Raw genomic sequence first — 16,726 nt, forward strand, 5'->3', positions numbered from 1 at the left:
AGTGTTCACGATATTACAGCTTGGCACGCAACGTGAACGGCGACCAGAACTTCCGCAAGAGCCCTGAGGCTGATCAGGACTCCACCGATTCTTAGCCATGCTCTGTGCGTTTGTCCTAGATGAGGCACGCTCTCTTAAATGGCCTTCGACTTTCTTTGCAATCCCTTAGTAAATTTGGGATCATTGTGCATTCTGGTTTGGACGTGTTGTGACTTCAGTCATTATCTGTCTTGAAAGAACAGTTGTGGAATGCCGCTTTGAGAGTCAGATAATAATTATGTTTACTGTATGAATATGAACAGTGTAATTCTTATTTACAGTACAAATCATATTGCCAGGGTTCCCTGTCAATTCTTTGCACATTTTAATTTTGCATCTGGCCTGTAGTGGTCACAGGAGTGAAGCAGAGTGTTATTTCTTTGAGCAAGTGTGTTTTTCTGATGTTCTTGTCAAAGCCAGAGCGTCATCCAACATCAAAGAGGCAGATTGTGGGTTCCCTAGTTTCCAGAGAAGTGTCGTGGCCAAGAACTCAGTGAAGCCCAACAGAAAAGCGCTTGCCTGTCCTCTTCTTTTCCCTGGCTCTTATGCGTTTGACTCATTTGCTCCTTGACAAGTATAAAGAGCCGGCCCCCTCGTTAGACTAACGAAGGCCATAACAACTGTTGGACTTGGGTACCACACTCAGCTCAAACAGGAGGGGTGCAATGAGGTGGAGAAAGAGGGAACCCAGTATTATATATTGTGAGGGAAAGCTAGATAGAGGGGCAGGCAAAAGAGTGAGACAGAAGTTAAACAGTGTCTCTGTGATGTTCCCAGAACATTGTTCAGTGACCTAGTCCGCCTCACAAGAGTGCATAGATGTTGTGTGTGAGATGCCACAGTTACGCCACTCTTTGATTCAGAGCTCATCAGTTGTTTGGCTACTGTGCCGGTCATGCGACTCACGGACACCCGTAAGCTGCCTGACTCTCCAAGCGAGACCTTATTGGTCCAGTAAATGGCATGAAACAATGTGGGCTCAGGGTTTTGTGATGGGATTTTTTCTTTTTTGCAGCTACTAAGAATTCCCTCTCAGATATGAATCGCTTTTATTGAAAGCAAAGTGCCAAACTGTGGAGAGTGATCAGTTACACCTGTCTTGTTTATGGCACTCTAAGGTACAGCTGAACAATATACGTATTGTTTTGAGCAGCCAATGCAGTGCAGACAAGCTTGTTTGACATTACCATTTCTCGTTGGCCATGAAAGCAAATGTGACAGTCTACATTGATTGCCTTATAGGTTTGTCACACGAGTGACTGAATTGCGAGAGTGTTTTAAAAAAATTTATTAGGTTAGATTATCACATCAGTAAAAACCTCAATATCGATGCAATATATGTTGATCGTTCAGCTCTATCACATATTTCATTGAATTATTTCATAAAGTTATAATGACTTTTTCAGAACATCACGATTCATATTTACAGTATTGCTTGTCAGCCAGTGCTTCTGATGGGTTTCTACACATGCCATAGACACATTAGGCAATATTGGACAAAGTCTTCCTAAAATCCAAAGTTAAATTTACTTTTCCTCACCATCCCATTTCCTTCATTAGGTACTCGCTCATGTTGGAATTCTTAAGTCTCTGCAGGCAGGGTCCGGCAGCAGAGGGTGTCACACCGGGGCGCCAAAACTTTCTGGCCGCCGGCACAGACCCCCTGCTCTGTGTAATGGGAAGCAGTCTTCCTGCTAAATGTGGTGGAGAGAAGTAAATTACTTGACTGCAGCTGGTGTGCATCTCAGGGTGAAAAGGATGGTTAGGGAGGTGGCAACGCCACTGCCCATCCCCTCTCATGGCAAGCCTGCTGTGCTTACTTTGTTGTGCAGAGTCTGCCTGCCTCCCTTACTTCACATGATTCAACACAGGTTTCCGTTACTTGTAGTCCTGTTGCTTTATCCACTGCTGTTCTTTCTTAGTATATTTATAATTTCAAGTTCTCCATGTTCTACTTGTGTTAAGTTATTAACACTGACTAGTTAAGTCATTTTTACCTCTGGTTGCCCCCTTTTGCCTACAAGTTTGTCCCCCACTTCCAGAACCCCACTACTCCGTTGCTAGGATAATGACCCTGCTGACAACTCAGTTCCATGGCGGAAGTGGCTGTGGACCAGTGAGAGAGCTCTGTCCCCGACATCAATCACTTCACTGGCACCAGATTTTTAAAAGGGCGGGGAATAATGGTGATGTGCAGCTGTCTGCAGAAAATGGTGGTGTATATTATGTGTATCCGCCACATAAGATTTCCCCTTTTTTCCCCACATTTACTTGCTTACCTATTTAGGAAATGCTAAATATATTGCATTTATTGTTAGCATTTCCTGATTTTTTTTTTTTTTTTGGAGGGGAGGTTGATTGACATGTAGAATTCATGTTTGCCTCACATACTGGTAATTAAGATTTTGTCTGCACTGATTGGCTTCAAAATGCATTTTTCATTTAGCACACAGTTACTGGGTTAGTTAATCCATATCCATAGCCTTCTTGTTTACCCAGAGAAAGGGGGCAACTCTCAACCCTAGTGTGGCAGGGGGAACTACCCACAGTGTCTCTATGGTAATCAGCAGGTGTCACTCACCACAGAGAAGAAGCGAGGGCTTTCTTATGAGCGTGAGAAAGAGGGGCAGCTTCCCTCGCGCCCCCACCCTGCTTCCTTCCTTTTTTATCCTGTTGGGGTAGCAGTGGCAACCACAGAAAGATGGATAAAAAGAGGGGACAGAGAACGCTACATTGAAGCTAGGGTGTCACTTCCCTGCAACCTGTTGATACTCTTGCCAAAGCCCTGCCATTGGAGTACTACATCCAGCTGCATGTGAGCTGGAAGAACCAACAATGTGATTTCTGCAAGCATTACATACTAAAGCTCTGGGGGGAGGGGAAAAACTGGTCTGTTAAGGATGGCATGTGGGCCTAATATCCGAAGTAAGTACAGTGAGATAATAGGTGAGTGAAGATTGTGCATGGAAAAGGCCCATCTCCTACTGTAGCTATGTGCTGAATGCATTGTAGAGTTTCTGGTTGCTTCGGCTCAATAGCTCCCTTGCATCAGGAAGATTCCCTCTCCTCTGGAAGCAGGCCGCCTATGGCTCATTGAGATGCAGGGCACTTGGTGGCAGGCTGCAGCTGCAGCCGACAGGCAGAACACGGCAGAAAAGGGCTAAGGAGTTGGTGGGGTGACTGAGGCTGGAGGAAACAACAAAAGGCACCAATCCCCTCCTCCAACGCTTTGGAGTTTAAATTCCCTAATCCTCCACCTCCCCCCTCCTCCCATCACCTCATCCGATTCTCACCACTAACACAAACACACACATACTCTGTTCATGTCGTTAGCACTGGCTCCCTTCCTCGCATCCCCAAGCCATGAATGGCCAGGCAGGGACAAAGACTAACAGCAGCCCCCTCAGGAAGTCCGACCTCTGGGTGTGGGTACTGAGGGCCAGATTTTGTCTGACACTCTCCAGTCCTGATCCTTGTGTTAGTAGGCATTCATCCGGTCGTAGTCTGTTAGTCTATATTATCACATATGACCGGTTTTAATATTTTTAATTGCATTGTCTTCTTTTTGTGGAAGTTAGTGACTTGATGAGACCATTTGAACAAGATTTTGCCAGTCTACATCAGAAGCAGCATTTGAAACATAAAAATGCAAATATTAGAACGCCTCAAAGTGGATGTTTTTAAAACTATATTGTTACCGTTACTGTCTAAAAGTTGAACTGTATTCTATATTTAAAAAAAAAAAAAAAAAAAAAGTGAATGTGAATCTGTGTTCAGGCTGAGCATGCACATTCATTCAGTCATTCATCTATAGCTATCAGAGTCATCTGAAATAATGGTTTCTTAAGTCTTGCACATCAAAGAAGAGTATTACGAAGGCTTTAAATTGTGAGCATGGGCATAGTGTTTCTTCATAAAACTATCGATTTTGCATGTGAGCAGGGATTGTTCTGATATCTGTACGTCAAAGTTTAAACATTTTTTTTTTTTTTTTTAACAACTTTATATCTACTACTACCGCACTGAACTATAAACTCTTAGGTTCATAGTGGGAGGAAAAATAAGTAGTGGCTTACCCCGGTTTAACACCAAGTGTGCCTGTGGCGCGTCAATGCATTGAAACACGGCTGTTAAAGTCAAGCAGTGAGTGCACACCAGTTGCCGAGCGGCTGAAGCGGTTAAACGTGTTGCGTCCGAAACTTGTTCATTATTTGTTGTGAGACGTAATACATCCTGCGTCAATTGAACTAGGTTGGATCGGGCAGACCGGCAGTCACTTGTGTAAAAATACGGTAGATCCGGTCGATTTTCTAAATAATATACAATTGATTTGATTAATTTCTGGCGCTTTAACTTGAGAAAATTCATCAGTACGGCATTTTAAAACTTTTTATTAAAAAAAAAAAAAAAAAAAATGGGGAATTGGCTTTTGAAAATACATGTTAAAATCATTGTCATTGCAATTGTTTTTCCCTTTAGCACAGGACTTCTTTATTTTCTTCTTTCCTTCAGAAAGAAAGCTGACAAACACGCAGAGTCTGAAAGGCAAATGGTTGTTGTTTGAATACTCACTACAGACGGGGTTAAGACAGGAATCTCCATGAACTATGATGTCTGCAGATGACATTGTAATCTGATGTGAGCAGGGAACAGGTGGAGGAAAAACTAGAGGTGTGGAGGTTTGCCTGGAAAACATGGGATTGAAGGTTAGCCGTAGCAAGATGGAGTATCTGTGTGTTAAATGAGAGGGGCCCAAGTGGAAGAGTGAGGATACAGGGAGAAGAGACCAAGAGGGTGGAGGAGTTTACTGATTTGCTGTGGCGACCTCTGAAGGAAAAAGCCGAAAGGAAAAGAAGACTCCCAGACTCTGGCACGGTCTTGCAATCCTCACATGAACCAGTCGAGGCACTCCACAGACGCTCTGCTCGTAAAATGCATCATGTTGAAATTGGGGGAGAGTGTCAGCGGTGCGTTGATGCGTCGGCGATGCTGACACGCCTGGTATTAAACCCGGGTTAGAGTCCGAAAATTGCGGTGTTTGTGTGTAATTTTTTTCTTTTTCTTAAATTGAAAATAACCTTGACCGAAATGTAATGGCAGTAATCTAGTAATCATTTCTTAATATCGATCTATCCAAAGGCCTCCTTTATCTAAGTTGATCTCAACATATACTAGTAAATGAAGTACAGTATATTTCAATCATGTACCAATATACAATATAAACAAATATGACAACTTGCCCTCATGTGCAGGTGTGGCCAAACCTGTTCTTTTCCTGTCAACCTTGGCTTGAGCAGGTTTGGGGTATGGAGGGTGTGTCCGTGGCAGGTTGTGGTTGTATACACAGTGCCATGCAGCAGTTGGCAAATAAAGATAAATTCTGTTTGTTTGGCAGTTGTTCTCTGTTCATTATTTTCCACTTTGCCCAGCGCGTATCCCCGACCTCAGCAGCTGCTTGTCATGTAAAGACACTCTATCAGTTTCTGACAGCTCCTCTCATAAACACACACACAGTGCACACGGCTCATCGACACCACTTGCAATTGTACATATGTGGGGAACATATGTAGTGATCCGTCTCACTACCCTGCTCAGTTCTTTGCACACTGTGAGCCTTTCTCGACCCCACTCCTCCTCTTCAATCATTTCTCTTTGGTGTCAAATCTGTCTTCCTCTGTTATACAACCAGTTTCATTGAGTAATGTTTTACTGGCAATGCTTGCTCGCTTTTTTTTTTATAGCTTAACTGTGTCACAGTAGTACTCACTAACACTTGATCACAGAGGTTGTAGGCAGTGTGTCAGCCATTTCCGACACATGAATACATTAAGTGGTGGACGGGGAAAACTGCAGGTGTGCTCAATTTTTGGTTATGTTATCAAATGAGTACCAGAGGTTGTTGCTTAGTACTCATTTGTTGGCTCTTGGTGCTCATAATTTTCCCAACCAGGTCTGTTTATGAGCAAAGTATGCCTCACCCGCTACAACTGTCCCATCCACAGTGTCTTTTCTGGGCAATCAAGAAGCTATTTTTCAACAAATGGTTTCAACATTAACTATGGTTGTATTGCTCCCCACCTCTCAATGATACATGCGGCGCAATGACAGTGCGCCATGTTTTTACGCCTTCATGAAGCTCATATACGGGATAATATGGAAATCTGAATACTCTGGTTTTATTTAGTCCATGGCAATGTGGGAAGCAGTGTTGTTTTTGGTTGACAAAACCTCAAATTTCGTCTAGTTTTAGTCAACGAATACTCAGTAAAATTAAAAAATTAAAATGGTTGGTAAAATTAAAAGGTTTTAGTCTAAAATTAAACAACAATTTCGAATGAACATTGACAAACGAACTCATATTGTAGCATCTACGAGGACAAGTCCAACTTTGTAATGATAAAGCACACCAGCAAGAAAACTGTACTTTATTAACAATTAATTATACACCCACCTGGGTGGAGGATAAGAGGACGCGTGCGACGCTAAAGTTAATGCTAACGCAAACACTATGCTAACGCTACGACTTACATTTAGTGTGTGATGGTCACTTCTCACAGGCATTTAAAGGCTATGTAAACGTTGCATGTTCTCTCCTGCCAAGATAAAAAAACAAATCTTAACATGTGTTTCAAAACAAGCAATCGTAGCCTAGCTTGGACGACATACTAAACACCGGTGGGGGTGCAGTACATGTCACGCCAGTGACACAACCCAAACACTGCTAAAATGCAGACTGACGTACGAAACGTACTGTAAGAAAATGTCACACATCGTGAGCATATTACAGAAACTGTCACATTTTTTTCTATTTGTCATATCGTCAGACGAAAACATTCGTTTTGTTATGTTTTAATCTCTCAAGACACGTTTTTAGTCTTTGTCCCGCAAAAAAATGTTCTTCGCCGACATATTTTTTTGTAATCGTCATTGTTGACGAAAACAACAATGAACAACGGCAGAAAGCCAACAAATACAGATTCCATATTGTTTTGAGTTGGTATGTGTTCGTCTAAGTTTTATTACTTATATGTACCAAGCACATTTAAAACGTTAAATTAATTCGTTTGCAAAGGTATGCATGCATACTCAGCTAAGATATACTGTTTGTAGTCACACAAGGATAACATTTCACAATCTACCAACCGTACATAACAACTATACCTTACTGGAATTACAAAATAATAAATAAAAAATAAAAAACCTTGGAAAATCTATCAGGACATTGAAATGAACAACAAGCCATATTTGCTGCCTAAATTTTATGACACTAATTCATGATTAGAAATGAGCTGTGGGTATTCTCATGGGCTGACCGTCGATTACAGACAGTGTGCCATGAATGTATCTGTAAACACATTAATTTTTTTAGAGATGCTTTAAAATGCTTACAGCTAACCTCCAACAGTCCTCGTACGCAAATGCGCTGTGACATGTGAAATCTGGTGCACATTTTATGATTTAGCAGCGCTGGCATACTTGCGTACCACTTATACGTACCTCTGGACGTGTATGTTTTCACAGAGCCCACTATGTCAAAACTGCACTCCTCTAAATAAGTACTGGCCTGTGTGTTCGTGAAGAATTAAAAAGCTTAGCCATCAGTCTTACTTTTTGGCATGCCATTGCAGAATAGATGGCACTGTGTGTGCAAAGTCAAGTAAAGTGGAAGAGGAAGTAGTGTAAATAGGAAGCTCTCAAGAGTCGTCTTTGTTGTTTAGCCAGACAGTTTGTTGGTGAGGTGGGGGGATTGTAGTGTGGAGTAAGCGGTGTTTACGCTGCAGAATTGCAGAGACACGAACACAGACAACTGAATGAAACTGCTTCCACTTTTGTCATGTGATCAACTTTGTGGTCGTAAAGGAAGCAGTGATGTACACCTGTCTAGAATGCCTCCTAGTGCTTGTCTTATTTTATATCATTCAGGGTGATTCAAAAAGAATGTGGCTAAATCATCACGTGATATGTCAAATATGAAAAACATTACAAAACTCTGGCATAGGCAAATGTGTTGAACATCAAGTATTATTGCCTGTATTTTCAGTGCCGGTGATGGCCAACTTTGAGCACTGGATTTGAAAACTTGAAGTTACCTTAATTTTCGCACTATAAGACGCACCTGACTATAAGCCGCCACCCACCAAATTTGACACAAAAACGGCATTTTTTCATAGATTAGCCACACTGGACTGTAAGACGCAGCTGTCCTCACTGTATTATGAGATATTCACACCAAAAGATGTCAACCGGTACCACTTCATTTATCACATGATGATTTTGGCACATTCTTTTTTTAATCACCCTGTATTAAATACTTTATAGTGTGATCCAATGTTCCCTCAAAATTTTTAGGTGTCTAAGCAGACACAAAAGCTCCCTGAGCATACTGAGGACCACTGTGAGCAACATCAGACGTGTACGCTGTGGCTACACACCACCAATATCACAACTGTTCAAAACCTTGGATCATACCAAGTTACATTGCTTATTAAAGAATAGAATTACATCAGCAATTTTCATTAGTTGACTTTTAATATAATTTATTTGGCCGCCGTCTCATCAGACCATAGGACATGGTTCCAGTAATCCATGTGCTTTGTTGACATGTCTTCAGCAAACTGATTGCGGGCTTTCTTGTGTACCGTCTTCAGAAGAGGCTTCCTCCTGGGGTGATTGCGATGCACACCAATTTGATGTAGAGTGCAGCATATGGTCTGAGCACTAACAGGCTGACCCCCCACCTCTTCAATCTCTGCAGCAATGCTGACTGCACTGCACTGACTCCTGTAACGAGTCACATGACATTTTGGAGGGAAAATGACAAGGAGTACTCAATTTGGACATTTAGGGATGCACATAGGTTCGATGGGGTGTTAATGGCTATATTTTGAGTTTTTTTGAGGGGAAAATGAATTAACTCTAATATACAGTATAAGCTGCACACAGACTACTTTTCATTGTGTCAAAGTGACATTTTGTCAGTGTTATCCCATGAAAAGATGTACCTAAATATCTGCAGAAATGCGAGGGGTATACTCACTTTTGTGATACATTGTACAATTGTGGTGTAGTAACGCACCAATAGAAGCGTCGCGGTGCCGTATTGAACGTACCAATTGGATTGTCGCACTGACACATCACTGCAGCGCCAACAGTAGTCCTAGTGACGCTACAATACGTTTCTGTTGAATTTTATTTTGTGTGCTGCATAGATTTTCTTGTGCGCTGAGTATGTGCAAGCAGTGAACTATTGCTACAAAATTGTGACTTAATGATTGTGTTCAATTAAAGCTCAAAATAACATTTTTCAGCGTGTAAAACATAGTATAAATCTATATATTTTGCTAAATATTTTACAATGTAATATTAAGTACATAAAGAAAAGGTAAACATGCATCTGCTCTTGTCTAAAGTGACATGTAACACATACATTGAGGCGAATATCTTTTGAAATACATTTAGGCTCCAACATGCTCTGAAAGACTTTCAACCCCAAGTGCGACATTCCCTTATGTTCATGTGCTGTGTGTGGCCTCTCCATAGTGACCAGACAAACTGTCCATATTGCCCCTTATATAATGATAACGTACATTAAAGCGTAGTTCGTTAGCCAAACTTGTCTTAACTTCTAAAATATGTGAGTGTCCATGTGACTGAGGGCATCTCAGCTAACAGATATGCTCCATTAACTGACTGTACGTTACCTGTGACTGTCGTGTCTTATCATACAGTCAAATTTTCTTAGCCAGGACACATGTCTTCTTCTTTTCCTTTCGGCTTTTCCATTCAGGGGTCACCACAGTGAATCCGTTGACTCTATCTACTAACTTTGTCCCCTGCTCTCACTGTACTCTAATGCCTACAAGAGGGTTACAAACACTGTACTCTAATGCCTACAAGAGGGTTACACACAGAGACACACTTACAAACATGTGTGCAAACACACCTACGCGCACACAAATATTTAATCAACCACTGCACATACGTACATGTACTGTAGCGCATGTAAAAGGCGTTTAAATTAAAGAATTTGCTTACTAAAGATGTTGTTTGTGTCTTTCATATTACGTTTGTTTATAATGATGGTGTCACATTATGACATGTCAGCATTGTGCACATACTGTCCTCAGTGTGGACTGGCATGAAGGCACAGATCATAGCTTTAGAATATAGGTCAGCCAACACTGACCACAATGTGACCAGAGACCAGCTGTAGTCCAAATGATGGGGCCAGGCCAAAGAAAGGCAACTTGTGTGTGGTGGTCATTTGATATTCTAACAACTGTATGTATTCTTAGCTAATTTATATTTCATCGAATTGTCAGTCCACTGTTATAAACTTACTATTGCAACCTTTTTGTCGAATTATAATTGAAGAAGTGAACACAAGTTTGACAAATGACAGTAGATCTGATCTAGGTGGAGTATGTTAAGTGCAAAACTGCAAGCTCTGCTGAAAATGAGACGCAAAATGTGTTGTCGTGATGAGAAATATGGGACATCTGCTGCCAATTCAAGACAAAAGTATTTCAGACAGTGAGGCAGATGTTTTGTCTTCAAGCCAACACCTTCTCAATAAGTCTTGACAGTTCATTTCGGGAGTGCTTCACCTCTTATCCGGTCAGCTCTGCCAGAACGTCCATACTTTACTTAAGTGTCTTTTTCCTTTCACGCCATTACGTCTCATCACTGAAATCCATTTGGATTTACTCCCACTAGGGTTCTTAATCTTGTCATTCTGAGGTTTAAATAAATATGATGCAGGAAGAGGAATGTTTTTAGGTTTGTTTTATATGATGTCAAAAATGCAGCTTTTCTGAAAAAAATAATGAAAACAAAAAGCTTCTTTTGTCAGTGGTAATTAGTTTTTCTGTTTTCAAATTATTGTGAGTAGTTGAATGGTTAGCACGTCCGCTTCACGGTTCTTCCTATGGAGTACCTACCAACATCCCAAAAACATGCATGGTAGTAGAGGTGGGAATCTTTTGGGCACCTAACGATTTGATTACGATTCAGAGGCAACGATTGGATTATAAATCGATTATTGATGACACCCACAAACCCCCAAGTTATGAGCTGCTTTCAATGTTTCTGCTGTTTGTGCTTAAATAAACGACTATTTCAGTATCAAGTTAACAGTTCAAAACAGTAAATAAAATATTCAAGTCCCCATTCTGTATCAGCAGCTTTAAACTACATTTAATTAATTTAATGTGGTGAATCAACCGTTAAAGTTGTTAAAATTGCTCCCATTATTCCATAATTTCCTTTCTGTCTACTTTAGACATGTGAAAGTTTTAAAGCTGTTTTAAAGATTGTTTCAGGTTAAGATTTTTATCCATTTAGGAGTATTTTAGATAAAAAGTTAATTAAATTCGCTACAACAGAACCTTCTAGAGCAGGGGTCCCCAACCTTTTTTGCACCACGGACGGGTGTTATTTGGGTCTTTTTTTTCACGGACCGGTATTCTGACAAATTTTGCAACCCATCAAAAATTGCAACGATGCGGTTCTGCGCATGCGCGTAACGTTAAACATCGCCGCAAAATGCGCAAATGCAGCGATTCCAAAGTAAACATTACAAACTTTCTTGAAAGAAAGGAATATTAACTTACGTTTGATCATGGAAGGACTTGTAGAAAAGTTCTCCTCGGATTCATCCTGCCATGGAAGCTTCACACAACAGCTGCACTCCGCGCTCACCATTAACGACTTCGCCTTGTCGTTAAACATTAATTAAGAAGCCTGCTTCACAAAGATACGATGTTGGAAATTGTAGCAAGGTTTTCAACGCTCTTGTCGCGATGTCAGGATATTCCAGAATGACTTTAATCCAGAACCTCGGTAGAGTTGTTGTCGCAAATGTACGTTTAATAAGGTCGCCGTCATTTGCGATCTCTCTGTTTATTCACAAACTGGTCACGAATCCACTCCTTCGCAGTTCGTGGGTCTTCGAGGTTGTAGGCGCGTCAGGTGCCCTTTTCGCCGTAAAAATATTTCCAAAGACGTCTGTTTTCCTGTTATCTTCGCTCGTGTGGGGGCTAATTATTTCCGGGAACAAATGTGCTGCACCGCGGCCTAGTAATACGCTATTATCGAGGACAAGCCCACATAGATATTATATACACAAACAAGATGTACTGCTAGCAGTCCAATCAATGGACTTCTATGACAACATTGTAATCTATCCCGTAGTATTATATCTAGAGTAGACAGAGATATTGGTGTGTTAAGCAGGGGCACAGGGTTAATTCGGCCAGAATGCGGTCGTTATTAAATTATTTTTTTCTTTGCGGCCCAGTCGCAAATGCGCCACGGACCGGTACCGGTCTGCGGCCCGGCAGATGGGGACCCCAGTTCTAGAGAAGTCTCCAGCTTTAAGATGGCGGCTGTTTACCAACGCCGGCAAGTCTGTCATTTCGTATCTAGTTTTCAATACATGTGCTGCTAACACCATTTAGTCTGTCATTTTGTATCTAGTTCTGTATACATATGATATCTCTTACCTACCGTAACATGATATGGACGTAGTTTGTAGCGGCTGTCGGCAGCAGTCAGGTATTACTGTTTTTTTGTTTGTTTTTTTTATCTAGCGGCATGAGTTTGAAAACTTGTTCGTAGGTATAATTGTGTATGTGAATGGTTGGTTGTCTCGTTATACCCTGTGATTGGCTGACAACTAATTCAAGGTGTACTCTGCCTACCTAGTTATCTGGTATATGCTCCAACACCCCTGTTACCCTTGTTAGGATAGGCAGCGAGGAAGATGAGTAAATTAAATTATTTGGAAGGATGAATACAAAATGGAGAGAACACACCACTAGCGGAGGTGTGAAACATATCCTTCATCAGTGTCATAGTATGTGCCAGAGAGGGCAACAGAAACTTATATTTACATATACCGTATTTCTCTGGCACTCGCTGGTTGTACGCACACCCATTCTGTGTTGGAGGAAATGGGGCAATTAAGGACAGATTGCTGCAACTGCATGGGGCTAATATATGTCTCCATAATTAAAAATGAATTACTCTTTTCCTTTATAAATATTCAAGTCCCACTGCATCGTGTGCCACCGCCTTGATATGATACGTAAGCTAGTTTCCCCCCATCTGCACAACATCTGGTGCAGCATTTCCTGAAGCATTACCAGAATAAATTGAGTTTTGTTGGAGATGGACATGCATCACTTGAAGTTACGGATGTTGTCTCCAACTTGAACTGGGCTTTTGGCAAATGTATTGTTGTTGTTTACAAAATCACTGAAACAGTTGACTAAAACAAAGAATCCTCTATACTCAGATGTACCTACGTTTTTCGACTTTTCCATTGATCAATATCCAATTGGCATGATATGACTCTCACTGATGCTTACGCTTCGATTCTCTTCGAAGGGGAGGGAAAGTGATTTTTTTTTTTTTCTTCCTTTTCCAAGTAGGAACAACATACTAAGTAATGAATGTGGTATAAACAGTACAGTATGCTGGTATACAATGTTGGTCTTCTATTCAAATATTTTTGTTTGTTTTAATTTTCGTTAATTAGATAAAAAACATGTTTTGACCCGCTCCAATTGAAACTGTAAACTCAACATAATTCACCTCAACATAGTTCTGTAGCACCAAGATGCCACAAAGTGGCATCAAAGTAACACTTTTATTCTTTTTTTTGTTTAATCACAAATAAATTGATTGAGTAGATCTTTCCACAAATAGTGGAGGATACCCACCCCTAAAATTTGGTCAAGCTAAAACTGAATACAGTGATACCTCTGACTGTATTCAAAGTTAATTCGTTCCAGGACCTCGTTTGTAAGTCGAAATGGTTGTATGTCGAGCAGGATTTTCCCATAAAAAACATTAAAATTCCATAAATTTGTTGCACAGCCCAAAAACCTACATTAAATCCGGAATAAATATTACTGGTACTATTTCAAATATAATAATTACAATAATTCCAATAATAATGTAACGAATCAGGTTCTAATGTGGCAGACATGCTTACCTGAACCCACCTCGTGGCTGACGTAACAGAGTGAGAAAGGTGCGGTAGAGATTTTACTTTCTCTTTTAATGTTTTGTTGTTGGCATCACCTGCGGCAGACAGTAGTCGTGTTGTGTTGCACAAGTTCTGAAATAAATGATTTAAACCCCGTCGAAGCTGGTGATTTCTTCGGTGATGTTACAATAATAATAATTGTCACCTTAACTTATAAAGACTGGCGAACAGTGGTCGGAGGAGGACCGTCGAGATCGTAGACATTCTACGGCCGTATTGTCGAGTCAGTTCACGGACGCGCACACCTCTGTCATATTGTTCTATCATGTCCATCTTAATTTCAGTGGTATGCGTCACCTTTTTCCTTTTTTCTCCACATGCACTATCGTTCTTGGAACCCATGTTGATTTCCCTCACAAGAAAATCTGCCTTGCGTCCATCTTGCTGGAAAACAAAGGAACTGTGCTGGCATAAATCGTTGTATTTCGAGCATGTCGTCGGATATAGAAACAAATGGCAAATCAAATTTTACATCGGTGTCGAGGTACCACTGTACAGTATGTAACAGTTTTAGTAAACATGAACATGGATCTGATCTGGGCAGACAAAATCCATACTAATGATGCAACATTTTTATAACTGTATGGTTAAAGTATTATACTATAGTTTGAACTTCATGGTACATTCATTTTCCCGCCACATTCATTTTACCGCCACCCAACAAAACGTCAATGTGTCCATCTCGCATAAAGCTGGCAAACTGCTTAAATATGTTAAATGTTCAAACCGTCTACAACACAGGTGTCAAACCGATTCCAGAAAGGGCCTAGTGGGTGCTGGATTTTGTTCCAACCGATAAAGTAGATAATTTAACCAATGAACTTCCTGCTGAAACAAGCAGCACCTGACAAAGTTTAACTGATTACACATGTAAAAGATCTAATTGGTGAAAACGTATCCTCTTCATTGGTTGGAAAGCAAACCTGCACCCACTAGGCCCTTTCTAGAATCGGTTTGACACCTCTGGTCTACAACAATATGTGACTGTAAAGGAGACTGACGGAACAGAGGAAAGGGTCCTGACATGTACTAAAAACCATTTGTCCTGCAGTTGACCTACAGTAGGATAAATGTGGTGACAAGATGGCAATTTTGCAACGCTTGGACAGCATAATAATGACTACATTGCAGAGAAGGGGTTGCACCCTGGGGAATTCAATCATAAAAGAGAAGACAATGGAAAGGACTAAGAATTCTTGCAAAAACACTCAGAAACAATAGATTTCACATTGTTTTGCTTGCACAATTGTTTCTTTATTACTTTGACATATTCATTTTCCTAATCTGTTTGATGCCTATTTTCTATCATATCAGGAGAATATATCAAGACCTGGAGGCCAAGGTATTTTCTTCTGAAGAGTGATGGTACATTCATTGGCTACAAAGAGCGACCGCAAGATGTCGACCAGCTGGAAACTCCCTTAAATAACTTCTCTGTAGCACGTGAGTATTTTCTTTCACAGAAACTGCTGTGTTTTCCCCCCCAAAACTTTTGGCAGCTTGTTTTCTCCGTCCCCAGTTGTTGTAATATTTACGTATGCAAACAATTACCACAGATGTGTACCCTCATTTACATACATGTTAAACATCCAAATGCATTAGGGATTACTGTGTTAAAATGACTTGTGTCTATATACAGTTTGTAAGCCTGAAGTGACCAGTGTTTTTTTTTTTTTTTATTAGACCACCTGTCATTTAAAACAATCTGAGTAGTCAGAAATTAATGAAGCATAACAACCATGAAAATATATAATTTTGGGTGGGGGCAGAAGGCAAATATTTGATTATAAACAAAATAATCTACTCTACTGTTTTTTCTGTTAAATAAAAACAATAATTATATATTAACAATATGTAATACCAATTAATAATTATTATTTTGGTGTAACTCAGTATTTAAACCGGTGTATTACCCCTACATAAGCGTAAAGGAATGATTGTGATCCAATGCTACAATTAGTTGAACCGCAATGCGTTAACTTGAGCTTGTGTTTTGGGATCTTGACATTAATACATTCGCTGTGCACCCCAAAGAATGCCAAAAGTAGCTGAGGACACTCCATCTTCCAAACATTGTTGTGTTCAATTCAGTCTTCCAATGAATGAACTTGCAATTAGACAGCCCACTGTTAGTTGAAATGTTTCCTCTCAGACATTTTTGAGTTATTGAGGCTATTAGCCGCCTGACTTCTATTTATCTGCTCTGAGGCACTGCCTCCATCAGCGGTGGCTTTGGTTGTCTGAGACCACAGTGCCGTAGACACGTGTCTCGTTGCTGCTGACGAGGGTGCGGCAGCTGGATTGAGTTTCTATCCTCATAGATCCATGTTGGGTCTCAGTGGTGGTCCACTACGCTGTCCTCTATCCATCAGATTGAGGGCATTTTGTGCCACATCCTAACACATATGCTGACATTCATTTGGGAACAGATGTTAATGTAAAAGAAGATCAAAAGGAAATCTCTGCTCTCTGAATGGACGTTTTATTAGATTATTGAAACATTTACAAATTGCATCAAAGACACTGTGAAGTAAATGATTGCTGCGTTTCAGAGTTGATGAGACGTATTATCACATGCGCAAGAGCAGTGCAAGTCAAGCTTTGTGAATTACGATCTTCCTAAGCATGGATGCA

General features: G+C 40.6%; 1 protein-coding gene across 4 annotated transcripts in view; it reads left to right on the forward strand.

Moving 5' to 3' along the window:
• Nucleotides 1-16,726, forward strand: part of akt1 (v-akt murine thymoma viral oncogene homolog 1) — a 74,635-nt gene that overhangs the window by 22,248 nt on the left and 35,661 nt on the right. For all 4 annotated transcript variants that reach the window (XM_057858869.1, XM_057858871.1, XM_057858870.1 and 1 more), the window contains one exon: nucleotides 15,407-15,535. In XM_057858869.1, the coding sequence (XP_057714852.1) occupies nucleotides 15,407-15,535 (129 nt within the window). The remainder of the gene's footprint in view (nucleotides 1-15,406; nucleotides 15,536-16,726) is intronic.

Source organism: Corythoichthys intestinalis, chromosome 15, assembly GCF_030265065.1.
Source record: "Corythoichthys intestinalis isolate RoL2023-P3 chromosome 15, ASM3026506v1, whole genome shotgun sequence".
Lineage (NCBI taxonomy): Eukaryota > Metazoa > Chordata > Actinopteri > Syngnathiformes > Syngnathidae > Corythoichthys > Corythoichthys intestinalis.